This window comes from Myotis daubentonii, chromosome 1 (assembly GCF_963259705.1).
Source record: "Myotis daubentonii chromosome 1, mMyoDau2.1, whole genome shotgun sequence".
NCBI lineage: Eukaryota > Metazoa > Chordata > Mammalia > Chiroptera > Vespertilionidae > Myotis > Myotis daubentonii.
Window position 1 is genome coordinate 170,113,399 of NC_081840.1, and position 24,940 is coordinate 170,138,338.

The 24,940-nt window shown below is 37.3% G+C and overlaps 1 protein-coding gene across 1 annotated transcript in view; it reads right to left on the reverse strand.

Annotated features, from left to right (window-relative positions):
* GRID2 (glutamate ionotropic receptor delta type subunit 2) overlaps positions 1–24,940 on the reverse strand; it is a 1,378,765-nt gene that overhangs the window by 237,181 nt on the left and 1,116,644 nt on the right. Inside the window, exon 13 of the mRNA XM_059665394.1 lies at positions 17,990–18,185. Within this exon, the coding sequence (XP_059521377.1) occupies positions 17,990–18,185 (196 nt within the window). The remainder of the gene's footprint in view (positions 1–17,989; positions 18,186–24,940) is intronic.

Consider the following 24,940-nt stretch of genomic DNA (forward strand, 5'->3'; position numbering starts at 1 on the left):
GTGGTAAATATTTTTGGCTAACTAGCTCATTCAGTGACTCTCACAGCAAATCCAACCTAAAAGTGCTTGTTGGTATAGACAAAAACAAAACAAAAAGCAATTCTAAGACACAGCTCCTGATTTTCAAATTATATGCAATCAAATATATACAAAATATTATGGATCATTCCAAGGAGTGCATGGTTGAAAAACAAGACTTGCAGGTCATATATTATTGTGTACAACATGTGGACTAATTTCCAAAAGTAGCTAGATTCACAAATTTATTTAGATCCCCTGATATAGAAAGGAATTTGTCTAAAATTGCTTATAATTTTTTACTGCAAAGTCCCAGATGGAGAAATGATAAGTAAGACATTCTGTTTCTAGAATCACATAAATGTGTGTATCCTTCATGGTGTTAACATGGTGAAGGAGGATGTTGATATTTTGAGCTGAAAAGGTAATAAAAGCTTCTTCTGCTTCACAGCTCAAGTGTAGTATTTCACTTGACTGTAATTCCTAAGTTTCCTGTAGGCTAGATGTTTTATACACAGAGTTAAATACACAAAAGTATTAAATGCAATACATTTCTGATAGTGATATACGTTGTGGCAGAAACTCCATCACATTTCTCTGCTTCTGAGCAGATGGGGCATTCAAGCTTAACATTCTAGGTGAGAATCAGCAAACAAATCCATCTGGTGGGCCTTACTAGTATTTTCAGGGAAGGGGGGAGCAATATTAGGGAGTATCTGCTCTTTCCCAGGCAGCATCCTATGTTCTTTAAAAATAAATTTTATATTTCACACTACAAAACCATTATCTTTGACAGAATTTTTAAAAATTAAGCCCAGAATATATATATATATATATATATATATATATATATATATATATATATATATATATATATATATATGCAAATTAGCTATAATTTCATGCTGAAGTTGCTCAAGAGCCAGACCATTATAAATAGGGAAGCAGGTTGTTTACCATGGCAGTAGAAGTGATTTTTTCCTGAAGATATGGGTAAACAATGCAATTTAACAGCCTTTGAACGTGAGATATATATTTTTATGAGTGGCCAGATTATTATGACCACCCCCATCAGTACCTCGTTGGGCCACCTTTTGCCTTCAATACTGCGGCGATTCTTCTTGGCATTGACTCCATGAGATGTTAAATGGTGATGCGAGGAATCTGACACCATGCCTGATGAATAGCACTGTCCAGTTCTGTGAGATTTAATGGTTGTGGAACCAGCTGCCCGATGGCTCTTTTAATTTCGTCCCACAAATGCTCAATTGGATTGAGATCTGGTGATTGTGGGGGCCACCTAAGCAAGGCAAAGTCTCCCTCATGTTCTTAAAACCACTCCTGCACAATACGAGCACCGTGGCATGGCACATTGTCTTGTTGGAAGAAGCCATCTCCATTGGGATACGCCATCAACATGACAGGATGAACTTGATCAGCAACAATACTTAGGTATGTTGTGCTATTCAGACGTTGTTCCTCATGAATTAAAGGGCCCAAATCATGCCAGGAAAACATGCCCCAAACCATAACACTGCCCCCACCAGCTTGAAGGGTTGTACTCATGCATGTGGGGTGCATGTTTTCATGCTGTTTCCACCAAATTCTCACTCTGCCACCTGCATGATGCAACTGGAAATGTGACTCATCGGACCACATGACTTTTTTCCAATGCTCGACTGTCCAATCCTTGTGTTCCTGTGCGAATTGGAGATGTTTTATCTTGGTAACTGCAGACAGCAAAGGTGTTCAAACAGGCCTTCGTACTTCCATATCCCATATGATGCAGTGTACGGCTAATTTGCCTACAAACGTCAGGTGGTCATAATAATCTGGCCACTTATAATAATAATATATATCCCATGTTCAAAGGCTGTTAAATCACATTGTTTACCCATATTTTCAGAGAAAAATCACTTCTACTGTCGTGGTAAACAACTTGCTTCCTTATTTATAATGGTCTGGCCCTCTATCAACTTCAGCACAAAATTAAAGCTAATATGCCTACAAACGTCAGGTGGTCATAATAATCTGGACACTCAGTATGTATGTGTGTGAAAATATATATATTTTCATTGAAGTATACTAATCCTGAATTCTCTTTATTTTTTCTATATATTTATTTTATACAACTTACATGCTATATTTAGGGACATTTACCTAGTAATTTCTCAGGATTATGACTAGGCCTCAGGGCTGATTAATGGGGAATCTTAGCTTCAAACTCTATTTCATAACTCTCTAAACTTATAGCTAATGTGCTATTTTGGACTCTTAAAGAAAAAGAAATATGTAATAAAACATTGATTGGATATTGTCAGAGATTAACAGGTAAATTGTACCATTCAGAATATAATAACATTGACTAAAATTTGTAACTAATTCTAACCTGGAAGAAATAAGTTTAACTATTGAAAAATAAAAAGAATTCAGAATCAACTTCCATTAACCACCTTATGTTGTAATATTCAGTACAAATTATACAATCTGGCAATGATCACATTTGTATATAAAATAGACACATGGTATACACAGCATATATCATTGATTAACATCAATATTGGCAGATTTGTTCATATGCTTATCTTAATATATTTTTAACCTAATATAATCTTTCAAATTTAAAGATTAAGAATATTCAACAGACTCTGTGTCTATTTGGCTTCATGCCTTTCATCTCTCCTATTTTTCTTTCTTCTTTCTTTCCTATCTTGTTTTCTGTTTCCTTTCCAGGGCCTAGACTACATTGAGGTGAATAAAGCATTTGGCCAAAAAATTGAAGGGAATTTAAAAAATTCAGTAATCAAGGTAAATAATATTTTAATGCAGTATTTAAAAGAATTGAAATAAAAAGTTCATGATTAATAAAATTTTAAATAAAGACTGATTTTTCCAATGCCATATGGAGCCATATGTATATATAATGGTTACTGATGTTTGTGGCAACCCCTTCTATTGTTTGTGGCTCCCCCTTCTATTATGCACCTGAGGTGAGTGTCCACTTGCTTGATCAGAGCATTGATCTGCTATGTCCCTCCTTCCTTGCTTCCCAGCCTTCTAGACAAAAGTATAGAGCAACAACATACAATTGATCATTTTACCAATGTAAATACACACAATTGCACGTCAACTTCCTCTAATCAAGGTAACAGGTCTCTGTTAAATAAACACACAAAATGAGATTGAGGTCATTAGTTTGAAGTGTGTTGAGACCTATTCTACTCATAATACAAAGTATTTTACTGACATACTTTTGAGATAGTGAATAAGTTGTGGCATTCAGAATATAATAAAACTAGAGGCCCGGTGCACAAAAATTTGTGCACTCGGAGTGGGGGGGATGGTCCCTCAGCCCGGCCTGTGCCCTCTCGCAGTCTGGGATCCCTCAGGGGATGTCCACCTTCTGGCTTAGGCCCACTCCCTGGGGATTGGGCCTAAGCTGGCAGTCAGACATCCCTCTGGCAGCCCAGGAGCCCTTGGGTGGTGTCCACTTGCCAGCAGGGAGCAGGCCTAAGCTGCAGTTGGACATCCTTAGCGCTGCTGAGGAGGCGGGAGAGGCTCCCACCACCACTCCTGTGCTGGCACCCATCAGCCTGGCTTGTGACTGAGCAGAGCTCCCCCTGTGGGAGTGCACTGACCACCAGGGGGCAGCTCCTGCATTGAGCATCTGTCCCCTGGTGGTCAGTGTGTGTCATAGTGACCAGTCATTCCCAATGGTTCTGCTGTTAGGGTCAATTTGCATATTACCCTTTTATTATATAGGATACAAAAAAATAATAATTCTCTACTAGGACCAGTTTGGGTCTGAATTCATGACTAAGCTGAGATTGAGTGCTGTCAAATAAGATTTTAGTCATTCAACTTGGAAAGAAAGATTGATTCAAGCTAAAAACTTACTTAATTTCATTCACTAGAGATTAAGATGCTGTAGAGACATAGGGATAAACTGATAAATCAGGCATGGATCCTGACCTAAGTAGTATACCATATAGCAGGATAGCTGGATACAATTATGATATTAAGAAGAAACAGCCTGGCCTATGTAGCTCAGTAGCTGAGTATCAACCCATGAACTAAGAGGTCACTGGTTTGATTCCTCATCAGGGTACATGCCCAGGTTTTGGGCTTGATCCCCTGTAGGGGTTGTGCAGGAAGCAGCCGATCAGATGTTTCTCTCTCGTTGATGTTTCTATCTCTTTACCCATCTCCCTTCTTCTCTCTCCAAAATCAATAAAAACATATTCATGAAAAGAAGAATCAATATCTGCACATGGATAAATGATCAAGATTAATACCTTATTCATAAATTATTATTAATGGAGGTAGAAAATATTTTAGGCAAGAGAACCAGGAATGATTTCATAGTAACAACTGAGATAGACCTTGAAAATGAATAGCCAGTGGACAAAAAATTGCAGTGGGAGGAGTGGATTCATGATGGAAGAAAAGAAATGAACAATACCTGATATGTAAGAAAATTGAAAATATAAGAGAAAGTCAGTAACACTTAGTTGGCTTGGAAAATAAGGTACGTGAAATGTAAAAAGAAAAAGACACCTATGTGAATGCCTAGCACAGAATATGAGTTCAGTAAAAATTTTTGAATGCAAATAATGAACAAATAAATGAAAATTAAAAGAAAGGACAATACCAAACTGTAGAGACCTTTGAATGCCTGAATAAACAAATTACACTTGAGATAAAGTGGAGCACTTAAAGATCTTGGAGCAAAGATGGATAACTATCAGAAATATTCTGAGGGAAGATTAATATGTGGGAGGAGGCCAATCAGTTAAGTTATTTCTATAGTCCAGGAGAGTAGTAATAGTGACATGAATTACTAAATTGGAAGTAGAAAAGAAAAGAAGAGAATGAATGGGAGAGATGCTGCAGAGGCAGGATTGATAGCTAAAGCAATGAATTGACTCTGGTAAGAAAGATGAAAGCAATGAAAAAGACTCCTCAATTTCCAGCCTGGACGACAGAAGGGTATTGGTGCTTTTAGTAGAAATAAAGAACACAGAAAGATAAGCATCGACTTGCAAAGGAAGATAATTAGTTCAGTTGTAGACATGAAGCTGGCAGGGGCCTTGGCAGGGCATCCAGGTAGAGATGTACAGCAAGTAGATAAGTGTTGTCTAGTTCCTAAAAATTAAAATGCCATCACAAGAGAGAAGCAACATTTGCCACTTGATGTGCCCTCACTTCACCTCTGCTTTCTGATTAATTGCATGTACGGAGCAAAGATAGCGAAGGCTTTGTTCCTTTGTGTTAAAGCATTCAAGAAAATTATGTTCATATATTAAGAAGCGTGGTAGCATCTGTTAAAGTGATAAAAAGATTTTAGATTATTAGGATGTACCCAGAGCTCTGGATACATGGAACAGGGGGTCCTCCGGGGGTGAGGATGACAGAGCCCAACGCGCTGGGGTGCCTACATGCATGACTCCGGAGACCAGGCTCAGAGACACAGATCTAACTTTATTGAGGAAGTACAGCCGTATATAAAGGGGTAAGCAGCCAATGCAATAGGGACACGCTTGCTATGTTATCCAATGGCGTGAGGGTTGGGACTAAGAGTAGGTGGCTCCTGGAGATTTCTCAGGCGGGTGTTGCCACTTCCTGGTGTGCCAAGGAAGCCTGTTCGCTGGAGTGTGCTCACAGCGTTGCTTTGGCCGCAGCACTGAGATAAATCTTTTGAGCTCTTCCCACAGATACCTAAAGCCTCTGCTTGAACGACAACAGAATGATGTGAGTGGCTTGCTTGGACTTAACTATAGCTGGGGCCATTGGTTCTTAAACTTTAGCTGCATCAGAATTGTCTGAAGATCTTGTTAATATAGAATTTCCATCCTCACCAGAAGAGTCTTTGACAAGCTAGTTCTAGAGTGGGGCCTAAGAATGTGCATTTCTCATAAGTTCCCAAGTGGTGTCAATGCTGGTCCCGAGCCCACACTTGGGAGATAATTGATCTAGAACAAGGGGTTTCAAATCACATGCAGAAGAGGTAATCTCAGAAGATAATCTGTGAAGAATCTTCATCAGGAACACCTGAATTGCTTATTAAAAATTTAATTCTTGTGATATCATCCTAGACTCAGTGAATCTTCATATCTGGGTTCAGAATTTGGAAATAAGCATTTTGTGCAGCCTTTGTAGTAATTCTTAGTACCTTCTACAGTTTGAGGATGAGTCGAATTGTGATGTGAATTTTAAGTAGCTTTGGGAAGACATTAGAGACTTAAATTCTACAGTTGTGGTAGAGAAAGCAAATGACCAGGAGTTAAAGACATGTAGGTTGTAGTCATAAATCTTGACAATAATTTGCAGTGTGGCTTTAAATAAATTACCTAATCTTTTTAGGTATAATTTCCTCATCAATTAAATAAAATGATGAAACTGGGAGATCTTCACATTTCTTTTCAGCTCTAAGACTGTGATGAATCTGCTAAGGGTCAGAAACAAGTATTCCCAGAGAGTTTAGGAGAACCAACACTTTTCAATTGTGTGGGTCAGAATGGCATGGGTTTTGTTTTTGGTTTGTTAAATTATACGGCCCTCTCCCCCCATTCTGATTTGCCTCTGTTGCTGGATATAAGTTGTTAGTTTATTGGTCTCTTCTATCTTTGAGAATCACTATTGGGTGAGCCATTTTGGAGGTGTGGATTGACTAGCCAACACAATCTAATTTCTACTTGAGTAAATGATGGGAAGTTATAGTGATTCAAGTTTGTTAGCCACATAGTGCCCCTTGAAATGAGTATTAAAATAGAATTTAAATGTATATGTTCCATCAGAATGACTACTATACAAATCAAACCAAAGAAGTGATGGTGAGGATGTGGAAAGTTGGTAGGTATGTGAAATGGGGCAATCACTATAGAAAACAGTATACAGTTCCTCAAAACATTAAAACTAAAACTGCCATATGATCCAGCAATTCCACTTCTGGATACATACCTCACAGAATTGAAAGAAGAGACTCAAACATATTTGTAACAGCATTATTCACAATAATTAAAGGGGAATTGGATTCAGAAGTTGAGAACATCACAATAAAGCACTGACTACATAAATCAGAGTAAGAGGAGAGGGAAGGCCTTTGGAGAAATATAAAAGGACAACCAGGGGCAGGACTCACAGGAATGCCAATGAAACTTACACAGGCTCCCAATTCCCTTCCTGAGGGAAGGAGAGTTTCATCAGAAACTAAAAATTCAACGTGTTTGTTATTAAGGTGCATAGCTTAATGTAATGGGAACAAATACATAGGCATGAATTCCAATATCTTAACTAGGAATGTCCATAAAAGAATATTTCAAAAACTCTGAGCCTTTTCAGTATATATCTTTCACTAGGGAACTAAGTTTTATAAAATTCTTATTTACATTAATAGTCCTAGGGATAAAAAGGAAGACAGCAAACAGTGGACAGCTTACAGGCATATTTACAAAACCATTTAACTTCTCCCAGTTTTTGCAAAGTAAATGCTGCTCCTTGAAATCACAGGCTGGCAAGAGAAATGTTGTCTTATAAAGCGTACCCTTGGGCCTTACCAAGATTTATATTAAGACCTGACAAAATTGTGTTTGCTTGCCAGTGCATCGACTTAACTGACAGTGTACATGTAGATGTGGGCATGGATTGGAATAGAAAAGCCTGATGGGTTAGAGGTAGAGTTACACAAAATACAAAGTACTATGATTGATATTTTAAAAAAGAGGTATTAAGAGTGATAATGACAAGCTAATAGAAACAGGAGCAAAAGGAATAATCTAGCAAAAAAGAAATGACATGCAAAAACCAACAAGCATTTGAAAAAATGTTCAACGTTATTAACAATCAGAAAAGTAAAAATAAAATACTTTTCATTTCTCATTTTGGAACAAATGAAAAAGAGTAATACCACTAAATTCTGGCAATTTCAGGAAAGAAAGTGGGAAAACAAAACCCTCTTTTTGTATTGATAGAAGTAGTAATAGGTACACTATTTTTAGGGACTATTCTGTGAGTGGTTATTACATTTGAAAATTTACATGCTCCTTAACTGACAATCCTACTTTTAGGACTATAATTATGACATATATACATATATGTTTATCATAGCTGGTTTTAGGAGAAAATATATAAAACATTCAAAGTGTTCATCAACAGCAATAATTTGATAAATCATAGTAATTCATGCAATATTTTGAAGGTATCAAAATGATGTATAAACATGTATGCAAACCTCAAAGCTTTTATAACAGAAATTAAAAAGAGAAAGGCAAAAAAACACATTTCATTAAAAAAAGTCAAAATGGAAACCAAACAAAAACACTGTATGGACATGCATGCCTATTCAGTACAGGAAAAAGTCATGACGCTATGCCACAGAGGCTGTTTTTAAAGGTAAACTGAATGGGTAGAGTGAGCCAATTTTAAAATTATAGTGGAATTACATTTTTTACTTTTCTGCTCTAACAGAAAATTTTAAATATGTATATGCACTTTCAACCTTGGAAAGTAAATTTGAGAATAAGACCTAACTAGATGATACATGGCCCAGTAGGAGTCTTTGATCCACAGGCACAAACTGTACCTCCCATTCCCCTCACTTTATTATAGCACTGTGATGGTTATAATTTTATGTGTCAACTTGACTGAGCCATGGGATGCCCAGATACTCGGTTAAACACTTTTTCTGGGTATGTCTATTAGTGTATCTCTGAAAGAGATTAGGAATTGAATTGGTGGACTGAGTGAAGCCGACGGCCCTCCCCAATGTGGGTGGGCATTATCTAAGCCTCAGAGGGTTGGAATAGAACACAGTGGAGACAGGTTGAATTCTCTCTGCCTGACTGATTGAGCTGGGACATTGGTCTGCTCCTGCCCTTGAACTGAAATTTACACCATCAGTGTTCCTGTTCTCAGGCCTTCAGGCTCGGACTAGGATTTACACCATTGGCTTTCCCAAGTCTCCAGGTTATAGACTGCAGATTGTGGGACTTCTCAGCCTCCATAAGCTTTTGAGCCAATTCCTTATAATAAATCTCATTTTGTGTGTGTGTATATATTACACATATATAGGTTATAGATATTTATCATTATATATAAAACTGTATTATATATAGGATATATAATTTATAATATGTATGTACACACACACACACACACACACACACACACATATCTCCCATTGTTCTTATTTCTCTAGAAAACCCTCATACAACCACCTAATATCAAACAGTAATTGCTTTTTGTTTCCTGCATGGTACTGTTCTGCTCACCTTTGTGCTTGTTTTTCCTTTTTTTCCCCAGGCTGTCTCTTCCCTCTCCTACTTATTCCTATCTCTCTTTTATTTAATTAAATCCTTACTCCTTCTAGAAAGCCTTTGTGATCTGAATAGCCTCATCCCTGTGGTTATGCTTGGTCGACTTTCTGTTTTCTCATATTACCTTTTAACCTTGTACATCTTTCTCTGGGTAGTTTTATTCTGCATTTTACTGTCCAGCTAGGCTAATCCATCTCAGCATCCTCTGTGCCTAACATAGTTTCTGGTACTCAGCAGCCTTTGAATAAAAAAAAAAGTTTGTTGATTAAAGGATGAGTGACTGAATAGATGAATTGGAATTGAGTGTAACTAATTAAAGGAAGAATTGGAGCAAGTCTGGCTTTCATCATGGATTAAATCACTACATAAAAAAAGCAATTTAAAAATACATGCTCTGCCAATAGTGGGTATCTTTATAATAGTAGTCAATATATAAATGTATACATATATATGTTCTATAAATTAAAGTGAAAATTATAAAGTAGTGTCACATTATGTTTATAAAGATATATGTATGTACCCCCTGGGCATCTAAAAAAATCCTGTTTATAGTTTGCTTTGTGTTCTATAAGACCTGACATATTCTAACTCAACTTAAAATGCTCATGACTGTGTAAGCAATGTATGGTTTTAGGGTTCTCCTTTCCTCTTTGGGAAATATCTAATAAAGACTAATTTTAAGACATCTATGAAGTTTATTGGGAAAAAATAAATTATTAGAAATTATGTTTAAAAACACTTAACCCCAGGCATTAAAAATGCATTGGCAGGGCTGCTGGAAATGATGTCTATGTGTGTTTTTCCACCCCCACTGGTACAGAAAGAATAGCGGTATTCACTGTATGATAACTCACAGACCTAAAAGCTCTGTTTCCTAAAGATCCAAAATTGTGCCTGTGGTATCTGAGCTCCCAAATGCAGGTAAAGTGCTAAAGTGAATCATATATTTTTGAAGTTATTTGGAAAAAGAATCACTATAGCATTGCTACCTCTAAGCCCAGGGGTATGACAGCCCAGGCCTCTTGGCATTTTCATAGACCCAAAGCTGTGGAGTATTTTGTCTTGCTTTCCCCCAAGTTGTGTTCAGTCTGATTATTCATTTCTGTAATAAAGGCCTAATGCTGATTTTAAGGCTTTGTACCTATCAGCATGTTACCAAGTCACTTACTGAAGCTCAAGTGAGCTCTTACCCTCTCTCTGTTGCTAGTTCATGAATTTTCATCCACTTTGGCATTTTCACTCAATGTAAAATGACGCTAGAGAGCTCTAGAAGGAAGAGGAAAAGAACAACCAGAAAAATATATGGCCAGTGTGGTTCATGGGTCTGGGGCACAGAAGACCAGGAACAACTATATGTAAAACTTGGTAATACTCAAAATTTGTTTTCTACTCAATCTTTTTTTTAAAAAAATGTAACTTGGTTCTCCCTTACCTCATCCTTAGCTGTGAGAAGCAATGCCCTCCAATCTCTCAGCTGCTGGGAAGACAGCTCTCAGGCAGGCATTCACCTACCACTGTCAGTATGCCCCTGTGAGATGTTCACCCCCTGTCACCCTACACTCACCACCTTACCAACACAGTGTGCCTACAGTCTAAAGCCCATATTGGCTCTAGATCCCTGAATGCCTGTCATCATAAAAAATCCAAAACTTCTAGGTCAGTCCTCATTTCTTACTGATTTGGAACTACAGATCTCCTGGTTTTGAACAAGTTTCCCATTCCTCTCCAACTATCTACACTCTTCCACTCTGCTCTGTGGAATTATCATCACCATGAACCCTATTATCTAGGGAGATCTTAAGATTTATTGCTGTGCCGAAACCGGTTTGGCTCAGTGGATAGAGCGTCGGCCTGCGGACTGAAGGGTCCCGGGTTCGATTCCGGTCAAGGGCATGTACCTGGGTTGCGGGCATATCCCCAGTAGGAGATGTGCAGGAGGCAGCTGATCGATGTTTCTCTCTCATCGATGTTTCTAACTCTCTATCTCTCTCCCTTCCTCTCTGTAAAAAATCAATAAAATATTAAAAAAAAAAGATTTATTGCTGTGATGGGAACGATCTTGAAAGTGAAAGGGAATTAGAGATTCCAGGACCAATTCTAACATGTGGTGCTGGGGGCAGTCCCACACCAATAATTCTCAGACACCAGCCAGTTATCCTACACTTCAATTCTGACATTATCTATAAGAGATAGTGGCAGATTTTACAGTTTAAGGGTTCAGAAGACAAATGCAAGTCCAGGTTGTTACCTGTGCTGCTTACTGACTGGCTATAGATTGGAGATTCCAATGACCTTCTCCTTGGGTTCAATTAACTTGCTAGAGTGGTTCACAGACCTCAGAGAAACAGTTTACTTGCTAAATTCTTATAAAAGGATATAACTCAGAAACAGAAAAATGGAAGAGATGTATAGGTAAAAGTATGGGGAAAGGCATGGAGCTTCTATGCTCTCTTAGAGTGTGCTGCTTTCCTCACCCCTGTAAGTGTACATCAACTTGGAAGCTGTCAGGTTGGGGTTTTATGGAGGCTCCATTACACAGGCATGGATGACTAAATCATTGGCCATCCATCATGGTACTCTCCAGGCCTTTCCCCTCCCAGGAGCTGGGGGCTAAGTCTAAAAGTTCCAATCCTCCAATCACATGGCTGGTTTCCCTGCCAAGCAGCTCTATTCTTAGATTTAGTCCAAAAGTATCTCATTAACATAATAAAAGACACCTTCATAACTCTCCTCATTTAGAAAATTCCAAGGGTTTTAGGAGCTCTGTGCCAGAAACAGGAGGAAGACCAAATAACTATTTTTTTATAAATCACAATATCACAGGGACTCTATTAATAATGGTGGGGCACCTGGCAAAACTGAGACTTCCCAACAAGGCTTATGGTCACTGCATATAATATGCTTCTCTTCTAGGGATGCCAATTACTTGTCTTCTTAAGTGCTGGCTATTTTTTCTCTTCTACAACTTTCTTACCACAGGGGTTGGATAAAGAGTAGTTGTCCTCATTTACCCTTGAACTACTTCTAGACCCTTGTCTCTATAAAGTCTTCTAGCTTTTTTGAAGGCCAGGCTATCAGACTATATTTATAACCTGCTACTCATTCTTACTGCCGTCATCTGCTGACTCTGTCACTCCTCCAACATCGCTTGAAGATTTTATCATTTGGCCCTCTGTCACTATCTCAAATACTAGTTCTATGGTTATTTTTGGTGATTTGATTATTCACATAGACATTCCATTCCAGTACTGGGTTTCTCAGTCTCTTTGCTTTCTCTTTTCCAAAGATTGTGTCTTTTCTCCTACCTCAGCCACCCACTCCCATGTCATATTCCCAATATCAACACTCTCTATAACATCTCAATTTCAAATGTGTCATCACAGAACCAACTTCATATTATTTCCAATCCAGTTCTGCCCTTCTGGTTCATGACTCCAATTCTTTAGTTCCATCCAGACCTACAGTTCATTGTTCATGCCATTCTCAATCTCCTTATGTCATCACTTTCCTCTTATACCGCCCAGATTTCATTGTCCCAGGGTTCTTTAGCTATCTTTCTTCCCTAGATACACACTCATCCTTGGTGATATCATTGAGTCTTATGACTTTAAATACAAAGTCTATGCTAATAATTACCGAGTGTTTATCTCCATCTAGAACTCTTTCCTGAATACCCAAATCATATATGCATCAGCTTTCTTGGCATCTCTGCCTGGATAAATAATAAGCATTTTATATTAACTATCATGCCAAAGGCAAATTTTCATTTGGCTTCTCAAATCTGCTTTTCCTATAGTTTTTTCAATCGTTCAAAATAAATAAATAAATAAATAAATAAATAGGCAACTTACTATAACTTGCTTTAAAAAACTTATATTTTGGATGTTAATAACTTTTAGTGCTCATACTAGACTTTACGGGGCTTTGCTATTCATAAATTGTTTGAAAAGAATTTTTAATAACTATTTTAAAGCAATTGATTTTTTATTGATCTATTTTCCAGATTTATGCATGATTTGATTATAAACTCTATCTCATGTAAATGTGCATTTTTATGACCATGGTGGGTTAGTTTGTGGAGTTTCTTCCCTCAGTGAGGGTCTGCATTCTAGAGCTTCCAATACTAAGCATTTATCTTCGTATGTTTACTTATTCTAGTCTCTTATGAAAGAAATGACAACTTAAAAAAATGACAGCTTATTCTTCCAACTACTTAAGCCAGAGACACTAGATTCATCTTTAACTTTTCTTTTTCATACCCCATATGCAAAATGTTAGAATATTTTGTTAGAGCTACCTTCAAAAGACATTCAAATTCAAGTACTTCTCACCAATTGTACCATATAACTAACCACTCTGGTCCACCCACCATTGTGTCTCACATGGATTATAGCAGTGGCCTCCTCGCTGGTCTCCCTGCTTCCAGTCTTGGCTTTCATTTCAATCCTCCAGTCTTCCAGCTAGGATTAGAGCTGGCCCTGAAGCCCAGTGGTTTGGGTAGAGCCTTGATGCGCATCTGAACTTTGCCAGCTCCCTTTTCCACATACTGTTCTGGGACTTAAGTAGATGAGCGATGTTGCAAATTGATCTTTCTGGTTGAATACTGCTGCTGCCACCACCACCACCTATTTTCCTGTTGCCATGGTATCCTTCAGAGTGCCCCTCCTCCCCACATTTAACCACATAGTCTGAAGAATTATTTACTTAACATTGGGGTCCTCTAGCTAGAGCAGAAGTTATAATCCTACCAATTCAGCTTTTCTTTTCTTCCCTAGTAGTCTTTATTGCTGAAGTTCTGGAATAATTTGTTCCTCATCATCTGAATTATAATAGTTTATTAGGAAATAAATAGTGCCTTCTTAATAACCAGAGACTTCTCTATTTCAGTGCTATACACAGATACATCATTCCTAGTCAGATCCTTACCTGTGACTTAGAATTTTTATATCTATTCTCAGAAATTACCTGCCTCATGTCCCTCTTCCTCCTAAAATAATCTGATAGATCAAATCTCCATCAATGTGCTAATGCTAATAGTTTAAAGTTATAATATTCTAAGATGTATTTGGGTTTTAACAGAGACTGATTTTCAATGGTGTAATTTCAGAACTGCTGAGTCATTATATCGGCCTCCTAACTGGTTCCCAGTTTCTACATCGACACTTTCTGTTTTTCTCAATACTATTTACCAAAATATTAATTAGATCATGTTATTCTGTTCAAAACTTCCTAAGTTTCATGTATTACACAGAGTAAAAGCCCACTTAATATGTTCTGCACAGTATATGTTCTCAGACTTTAGTTTAGCATGCTTATGAATCTTGTTAGAATGAAATTCACATTCAGAAGAGCTGAGATGAGACCTAAGAGTCTGCATTCCAACAAGTGATGTTGATGCAGGTAGCTCCCAGGACTATGCTGTAATAGAATTCTATATGATTTGCCTTCTCCCTTCCACCTGGCCCTCTACCTCTCTGACTTTATTACACTTCTGATATCTGATATTATCCCTTATTCCTGAAGCTACACTGGCCTCTCTCATAGTTAGACTATCCAGACATGCCCCCACCTAGGACCTTTTCATTGGCTGACCCCTCTGTCTGGAAACACTTCAACTTCACCAAGATCTCTCTCTTTCTCTCCCTCTCCCTCACTCCCTCTCTTCCCCACCTGCTTCAAGTCTTTATCCCGGGGTCACTTTCTTAGTGAAGACTTCCCTTGTCATCTGATTTAATAAAACAGATCATCTTCTCCATGTCTCCGTCTCCTTCTCCTACTCTATTTTTCTCCTTAACACTTATCAGTACTGAAATGTAACATTTTATTTATCTTATTTATTGCATGTTTTCTTCACTAAACTCCATGAAGGCATTTTGTTTTCATTTATATTCACACCAGTGACTAAAATAGTGGCTGACTCATAGTGGGTGCTCAATAAATAATTGTTTAATACATGCATTAAAAATTCAGTTATACTTTTCAAATCCCACTTTTTCTACTTATGCAAAACATCCCGGGAAGAAGAAAGCAAAAGCAAGTTTGTTTTAGTTTAATTATGCTAGTTTGATTTAGGTGCATGTCTCCAAATAATAACAGATCAGAACTCATTTATTTAATCCTCTCTTATATAGGTTTTTTCAGTAAGAGCAGAATAAAGATGTAGGAAAGAATCTGGATCTACCTTCAAATAAGAGAAACTTAATGAGACTAGTAACACAATTAAGAATAAACAGAACCTGAGACATTAATTGGATATATAAAGTTAAATCAGATTGTGAGGATTGCTTTTCACAATGAGGCAGGCTTTCCTGGAAGACAGTTACTGTATACTGTATATATAAATTCCTGGCCAAGATACTGTAGAAGTTTGGTCTTCTGTGGAATATTGACCTCTGAGGTCCCTTCAGCCTGCACAAATTAGAAGTCAATGACAGAGGACAGGAAACTGCTATGTGAGATGTGCAATGCTAGTTGCTTGAGGAAGAATCCACAACCTCGTTTTATGTGTTCTTAATCTCATGAGCTCCCAGTGAGCTTTAGCAGTGAAAAAGTTATTGTTGGTTGGTTGGTTTTATTTTAATAGAGGCTGGGCAAGACCTTGCAAACTACACCAAAATACATTTTATTATTACTACCGCTTCTCTGTCTAGTCAATTATCACCTGTCTGTGATTTTGGTTGAAAGAAATATATATTAAAGCAAATTTCACTTTGATGTTTTCATTATGAATTCCAAAGGACATTCTTTAATACCCCTCTATAAATTAGAAAACTGAATAAATGTGGTGCAATAAATACTAATAAATACTGTGAGATTTGATTTGCCGTTTTTAAACTCTTAAGTCCTCTTTATTAGCAGACTATCAGGGAACAGAAATCGTTCTCTACTTCTTTTATTGCATTATCTTTTTTATTATGTTACAATTTTAAGTTAACCTTAGGACTATTAAATAATAATGTTTTGTAGTTGCAAAATTTATATTCATTCTCAAGAAAACAAATTTATTTTTAATAGTAGGCAATTTGAAAAAAATGTATTTAGTATATTTATTGTGGGCTTGAATTCATTCATATCCTATGAGTAACTAGTAAACCCTGAAATGCCTACTCTCCCTTCTCCTTCAGACAACATATAGATCCATTCACCCAAAACAGAAACACTTTGGGATCCGTACCCGGGCCCTGGGAAATGGGGACTAATATAATAAAAGTGAAACAGTTGGAGGCCATTGCTAATATTTCAAGGACATTCACTTCCTTAAAAGCAATGCTTGGAAAAAGGTTTATGTCAGCATCATCAGTTTTTTAAATAATGATGTCAATGTAGTGACTGCAAAAATTACTAGGCTGATTCTAGGGGACCACAGCAATAGCAGTAGCAGACAAATAACATCATTTGAAAAGGCACAGAATAACACTAAAATCTGTGGCAGAATAACATTCATAGTCATCAAAACATTCTCCAACATAGTATTACTGAGTTTGTTTTGGACAAGGAACTCAGACATGGGATCCCAATTATTCTGTGTGGAAGGTTACAGAGAAAAGTGTATACCACCATTGCTGCTGTTAGTGACATCCATTCATGCATTCACTCGCTCATTCATTCATTTGTTCATCCAATAATTTTTATTAACTATCAACCATTGTGATTTCTACTAGGCTAGCCACTGGAACAACCTTAAGCAATAACCATGCAGTTCTCTCAAGGAGATTGATGAGGCCTGAGAAAGAAAGTGTTACTTTTGTGTACATGTTTATAAACCACAGGCCAGAATAAAAATCAGCTTCCTGCTTTCAACAACAAAGACTGCTTCCTAAGCAACCCCCCTTTTTTTGTAAAATAACTTCTTAAGTGATAGCAATATATAAACAAGATCTAAATATTTTCACTGTTGGAAAAAGAACCAGTCATTGGTAGGAATTTTGTTGACAAGATTAACTTTTACTCACAGATAGCTTCACATAATCATAAGTAAAGATAAGGGTTTCATCTAAAAACAAATGCAGAAAAGAAAATACTCTTAGGTGTTTGAAAGGATTGAATAACCTGAATGATATTTGGAATAGGATTTGTAAAAACATCTTCAGTCTCCATGTGTATAAGTCTCTGAGCCTGTTCTGAGCAAAATACCAGCTCCTGTTTTCTAGCTTTGGAATTCACTGGAAACAGATCCGATTGATCAGCGATTTTCAACATTTTTCATCTCATGGCACACAGAAGCTAATTACTAAAATTCTGTGGCACACCAAAAAATACATTTCCCCCCATCTAACAAAAAATAAGGCATGGTTCTAATTCATTCACCCTGGTTATCTATTGTCCATTTTTTTTTAAAAAATTAATTTTTTTTAACAATCCAAGGGAAATAAGGTCAGTGTCCCTGACTAAATAGTCAGGTATTGCATCTTTTAAAAAAATCTTGCGGCATACTGGTTGAAAATCGCTGCTTTAGACACACATACTACAGAGGTTTTGAATTCCCTCTACTGGTACACTGTCACTTCAAACTCTTCTTTAAATCAACAGAAGCTATAATGCAACTGAAAACTCATGTCAAAGTTAAAATAACTTAAAAAAAGAACTCAATCCTAACTTACCAATTCTAATATGAAAGACAAAAGGGTAGACTATGAATGAAGAACTATAGCCAGTACCTTTTGAATGCCTGCTTGGGACTCCAGAACATTATTCTCTGATCCATTGCTTCGGTTGATCATCCGCCACATTTGGGAATACATGCTGTCCCTCTCAAAAGGATTCATTCCCTTCATACGCACATGCTCATACACTGCAGAGTCCAGGACCGTGCCGTAGGGAATGTCTGTCTGCTTGGAAAGGTCCTGGAGAGACCTTAATTATTAGGGGAGAAGAGAGACACAAGAAAGAGTACTGAATATTTTCAAGTGGAAATAAAGTTAAAGGAAGCAAAGAGCAATATATGTAAATACAGATGCTAAATTGTTCTTCTTAGTTTGTTGTTTCTTAATATTAAAATAAAATACATAAGGAGGATTGCTGTTAAAATGTAAGGCACTATACAAATCATGAAAAGACAAAATTACTTCTGAAAGAAAGTTTAACATTTCTAGTGGTAAAGCAATGGTTTTTTTTGTGTGTGAACCCGCACAACAAAATAATAAAATCTAGCAATCCTTTCAAAGCAAAGAAATATGAAATTAGATTGCTAGATAATCATTGCATATAGATTGCATATAATCATTGAATTTTTTTAAAAAATCAATATATTTTAAAGCTTTAAGCCTGTGTTCTTTTAAGTGACAAGAGTTAAATAATTTTTATAAAATAACTAGTGGCTCGGTGCATAAAATTGTGCACATTGAAAGGAAAGTAATTAGAAGAAATATTTTAATATTGCCATTTGCCCTTTCTCTTATAATAGAAGTGTCAACCAAATTCATGATTGACAATAACAGATCAAAACACATGTATGTGATTGGCGCCAGCGAGAACTTTATATACATAGGTAAACTTGCTTAATTAGACCTGCTTTCTGATTTAGATAAACTTTTTCCAGCCCAGTGAAGCAACCCAATTTCTCTTTCAGGTAATTGTCAGCAACACAGCAATAAATATCAACATGAAACAGATTATTATTGTAGATCATGCAAGGAGAACAAAGAGTAAAATATTTAACTGTAGCAGTGTTTGACCATATTCTGAGCAGTGAGTACACCTGAAGTCATTTTCCAGGGCCACCATTTTTTACTTCTTTTCAGTAGGGTCAAGTTTCTAAGCTTTCCAAATCTCTGTTTTCTGGCTAATGAAAAAAAAAAAAAAGGATTTCACTGAGTCTCCTATCTACCTAGTCCAGGACTTCTGTGAGGATCAAATGAGATGAGGCCTGGGAAAACACTTCACAGATGTTTGCTTAAAGTGTAAAATGTTTCCACCTGGCTATAAAGCAAGTCATGTTCCTGGGCTGAGAAATTCCAAGGAGGCTAGTTGCTAGGAAGAGGAAGCTGGGTATTGCTACGTGACATCATTACCCGGTGCCCACAGCTAATGTTTCCAGGCTTGGTTGGGCTGGACTGTGGGCCGCATTTTGTGCCATGGGGTCTTGGCAGTGTAAGCTGCGATTTGGTGGGCTATTGCTCTGGGGTGGTGGCGGGGTCTGTGTCCCACTTGGGGGAAGCTGAGTGTTGCTTTGTGGGTGCCAGGTCCGTGGTGCCATTTCTCTGTAAATGGCCAGTGCACATCAAGGAAGCTCCTGTGTTGAGCATCTGCCCCCTGGTGGTCAGTGCACATCATAGTGACAGGTGGGATGGTCAGACACTTAGCATATTAGCTTTTTATATATATAGATTACATTGTGCACAAACAACATGTTTTAAGCTCAAATGTATACTTAAAAATTAGTTTCTTTGATAGTCATTACTTACTAAATGGCTACTGTATACATCCCCAAGCAATTGACATACATTATACTCACACCAATGCCTCATGTTCAGAACTATTTTACCCATTTTACAGATGAGGAAACTTAAGTTGTGAGAATAAAGGACTTGCTCAAAGTGGCATATTTCAGTGAAAGATAGAGATAGGATTCAAATGTAGACCTGACTGGCGCCAAAGGCCATAGCTTTTCTACTTCAAGATTCTTATTCTTATTTCTATATTTATTTTTCTATATTACTGGCTTTAAGTGTGTGTGTGATAGAGAGAAAGAGAGACACATACACACAGAGGCTCCTATTTATATTCAAATGGAAGAAAGTCCATGCTTCTGAAAAGCTAAGTATGTTCTTAGCTTTCCTTTTTACAGAACATGCACAATGCTCCAGGATTTTCAAATCAGATGGTATCTACTTTCCCGAGTTATCTCTAAATTGATGATCAATTTCCTCACATTTGAGTTTCAGAGCCACTCTATACTTTCTTAGAGAACCAATTACCACGCTTCTGGAATTCACTGAATGTGTATAGGTGCCCTAGGTGCCCAACTCTAATGACTGCCATTTAAGAAAGAACATGTGTCTTTGGCACACTGCTCAAAATTAGGCACTGGCATGTTTCAGGCTCACTAACTTCTGACAATGGGAGCACTATACCACATTTTGAACAAGAATAAATACCTGCAGCTCTCCAACCATGAGCCATGAATCTCATGTTATGTATACCTCTGACCTTTGGGTCTGTTTCTAGATGGAGTTTGCTAATGATTTCCTAGGGGTCTTTGCAACCAACAACAACCAGCATTGGGCAAGGGTATTGGGAATACTCTTGCAGGTCACCAGTTTCCATCATGTGCAAAATTGTGTTGCAAACAATCAATTATGTGCTGTGTTTTTTAGAGTATTTATACCAATTTCTAATAGTAACATCTAGCAAAATTTACTTTGCATTTTACTGTGTGGTGTGTTTTTTTTATGTTGTTGCTGTATATCCTTTACTCTATGAAACTACTACCATAATTCCTTTTGGTTTCACACTGTTGCTGCATAAAACAGTGCATGTAAAAACTGCTTTTGAAGGGGCTAATTTTCTAAAATAATCTATAACTATTGATATTATTATCCAATTTATAAAAAATAAAATGACAGTATAAATGAACAATTGAATGCAAAAGAAGAAATATAAGCGAGCTACCTGTAGCTAGTGTACAACTCTCTCTCTCTCTCCCCCGTCCTTTCTCTCTCTAAAATCAATAAATAAAATTAAACACACACACACACACACACACACACACACACACACAATGACTGGCCACTAGCTGCTTAGTGGTTTCAGCAGTCACTCTTGATTATAACTCTCAGGCTTCAATGTGATCATGCTGAGATCATAGTCTAGGGGTGAAAATTTTTTATGCTGATGTTTAAAATATATAACTGGTTTGCCCATATTCTCATAATCTATATATATAAAAGGCTAAGTGACCATCCAACCATCCGACCGGCCGGTAGGTATGATGCACACTGAACACCAGGGGGGAAGTCGCTCAATGCAGGAGCTGCCAAGCTGCAGTGACTTGGCAGCAGCAGTTCTCAGGTGACACACCCTGGAACTAGAGAGGAAGGAGCCCGATTCCAGGGTGCGTCACCCAAGAACCACCCTCTTGCAATCCAGAACCCCTCAGGGGATGTCAGAGAGGTGGTTTTGGCTAGATCCTCACAGGCTAGGCTGAGGGACCCCACGTGCTGGAGGGACCCTGCTCACTCTCCAGATGCCCTTTGAGCCATGGTACCACCCCAGGTGTGGCCAGCCTGCCGGGAGGGACAGTGGGAGTTTGGCTCCAGGGTGTGTCCAGCCCATCTTGCCCAGTCCCACCCCTCTGGCCACCTTCTAATTAATTACCTTTCAATGTGCATGAATCAGTGCACTGGGGCACTAGTTGTTAAATAAATTAACACTCCTCTTAGCTTTCCATGAAGAAACTTGAAATCAAATGTTGGGATTTTTAATACAATCAGTGTTTCTTAATAGCATAGCATCACCTTAAATACTAGTTTTACAATTTTAATGTATAATACTCTTATAATACAAAGAGTTTAGCTGGTAAAACTGCTTTGTACACAATAAATTTTTAAAGGAATATCTTAATATGTTGCCTATGCAGAGAGCTTGATTCCAAAGAAGGAAGTTTATTTTCCAATTTGGAATAGCAGGGCATTTTGTAATTTAGAACAAAGGCATGTTCCCTCTAGCTTCATTTCTGATATCAAGTCAGCTTGCAAATTTGCCTTGAGATATACTTGCAATAAAAATTATAGGTTGTCTGATTCAGTGTCATTTCATTATAGTATACCAAGATAGCAACAAAGGTGACAAATATAAAATGAAGCAAAATGAAGTGAGCTCAAATAGCTTATTACAGAAAGAAAAGACTGTTTTAGGAGCCCAACATGAGAGTGCCTATTTTAAGTGGTCATTTTGCATTTCATGCTAATAAGATTTTAGAACAAGATCAGCAGAAATGTTACAGCCTTATGACCCTGAAAGAAATCTAGTGGGTTATTCTAGGAGTGGTAATCCTCAGAAATTATATCTGAAGGTCAACATCTGAGTGTATATTATTTAGACATGCCAAGTCATTGTTTTAAAATGCAAAACAATTCTAAGATGATTAATAAGTACCTAACATATAAATTAATTTATCATAGTAAATTCTGACATTTCCTTTTAAACAACTGGCAATGTTTACCCAGCCATAGAAGAAATGGGAGAATCTAGAGCATTCTAGAAGAGTCAACTGTGGATATACTCATACTAGACAATTCCATTTCTCCACCTAACCACACAAATCCAAAATATACTCACATAAAACTCAGTGAACTATATTATTCTTTGCATCTATTGAATCTGAACACCCCTCTCCGAAACCTACATTCCCAGTCATGCACATAGAGCGAAAAATGGATGTTTCTGGCTATACATGGTGAAGGATAAAAGAAAGCAAATGCTTTGCCACTCTAATCAGCCTCATTTTCTCATTTTACTGAAATTCTTTTATCCCTCTTAGTGGTGTCCTATATGACTAGCAGCCTGTGTTCTAAGCAATACTGAGAGTTGATAGGTAGGTGACATTTGTGTGAACACTACATATCATGAGACACTGTGCAAGTCAGGGCACTTCTGTGAAAGTAAATTTTAGGAATCTGAGTGGATCTAAGCTGATTACAAACACTTTACATAATAAACTCTTTCTACTTAAAACCTGTTAAGCATTGAAAATTATGACAGTCTGATATTAGCTATACCTGATATCTACAGGTTTGACACTGGTACATTTAAAAAAATTTTTCTTTTTCTTTCTCTTCATTTCATTTTTAAACTGAACTTGTTAGTTCAGTTTGTAGAGAAAGACAAATACTATATGATTTCACTCATGTGTGGAATTTAGTGACATTGAATACATTTTAAAGTTAAGAAGATCTATTATTTGTGAGCTGTGTGATATTAGGTATCCCTGTTAACCTCCCTTTCCTCATCAATAAATGGAGAGAACAACAGTATCCTCCTCAGGGAGGGATGATGAGAAGACCTGTCGCATCAGTATTTGATGAAGTTACCTACAGTGTGTGTGTTTTTTTAAAATCTTTATTGTTGAAAGTATTACATAGGTCCTCCCCTCCCCCTCAGGCCCTCACCACCCCATTGTCTGTGTTCACAGTTTATGCATATATGCATACAATTCACTGGTTGATTTCTTCCCACCCACCCTCCCCAGCCCTCCCTCTGAAGTTCAACAGTCTGTTCATGCTTTCATGACTCTGGGTCCGTTTTTGATCATCAGTGTATTTGGTTCATTAGATTCCACATATGAGTGAGATCATGTGATACTTGTCTTTCTCTGACTGGCTTATTTCACTGAGTATAATGCTCTCCAGGTCCATCCCATCTTGCCTGGTGCCCAGTGCTGTTCATTAGTTGCATGCTGGCATGAGTTCTTACTTTTTTATTGCTGTGCAGTATTCCGCTGTGTAAATGTGCCATAGGTTTTTCATCCTTTCCTCTGCTGATGGGCACTTAGGCTGTTTCCAAGACTTAGCTATTGGTAAATTGTGCTGTTATGTAAATAAGCATGCATATATTCTTTCTGATGAGTGTTTCAGGTTTCCTAGGATGCATTCCTAGAAGTGAGATGACTGGGTCAAATGGAAGTTCCATTTTTCATTTTTTTGAGGAAACTCCGTTTTCCACAGTGGCTGCACCAGTCTGCATTCCCACCAGCAGTGCACCAGGGTTTTCTTTTCTCCACGACCTCGCCAACATTTATCATTGATTGATTCGTTGATGATAGCCATTCTGGCAGGTGTGAGGCGATATCTCATTGTCATTTTTATTTGCATCTTTCAGATGATTAGTGATTTTGAACATTTTTTTTTTCATATGTCTCTTGGCCTTCTGTATATCCCCTTTGGAGAAGTGTCTATTTAGGTCCTTTGCCCATTTTTTAGTTGGATTGTTTGTCTTCCTTTTGTTAAGTTGTATGAGTTCCCTATATATTTTAGAGATTAACCCTTTATCGGATGTATCATTGGTAAATATGTTCTCCCATGTAGTGGGCTCTCTTGTTATTTTGATGATGGTTTCTTTTGCTGTGCAAGAAGCTTTTTCTTATGATGTGGTCCCATTTATTTTCTACTTAGTTTCCATTGGTTACCTATTGTTTTTATATGAAGATTACTATTATGGCAAATCCTCTCCTTATAATGCCCTATGTAATGATTTCTAATGTGTGTGTTTGTGGATAACCCCTTATAAAAATTGTTGAAGAGGTGATTCATGAATTGAAGTAAACTTAATGTCTCATTTCCTTTCCAAGCACAAGATGGTATAGATACGTGATACTAAATGGCCATAACTTTCTTCATAGCACTCTTTGAGACATTTATATGACTTTGAGTTAATAAAATTTATGTTATAATTAATGTGTTGATAAAAATACATTTCTAAAATTTTCAGCTAGCTAAAAATCTAATGCATATCCCCTCTTCAGTGAACTTTCACTCATATTTTTACCTAGTTTCCTTTAACAAGAGAATAAATCTTACCAATATAAACTTTAAAATAACCTTCATAAACCTTTTCCTCCCTCCCTCCCTCCCTCCCTCCCTCCCTCCCTCCCTCCCTCCCTCTCTCTTTTC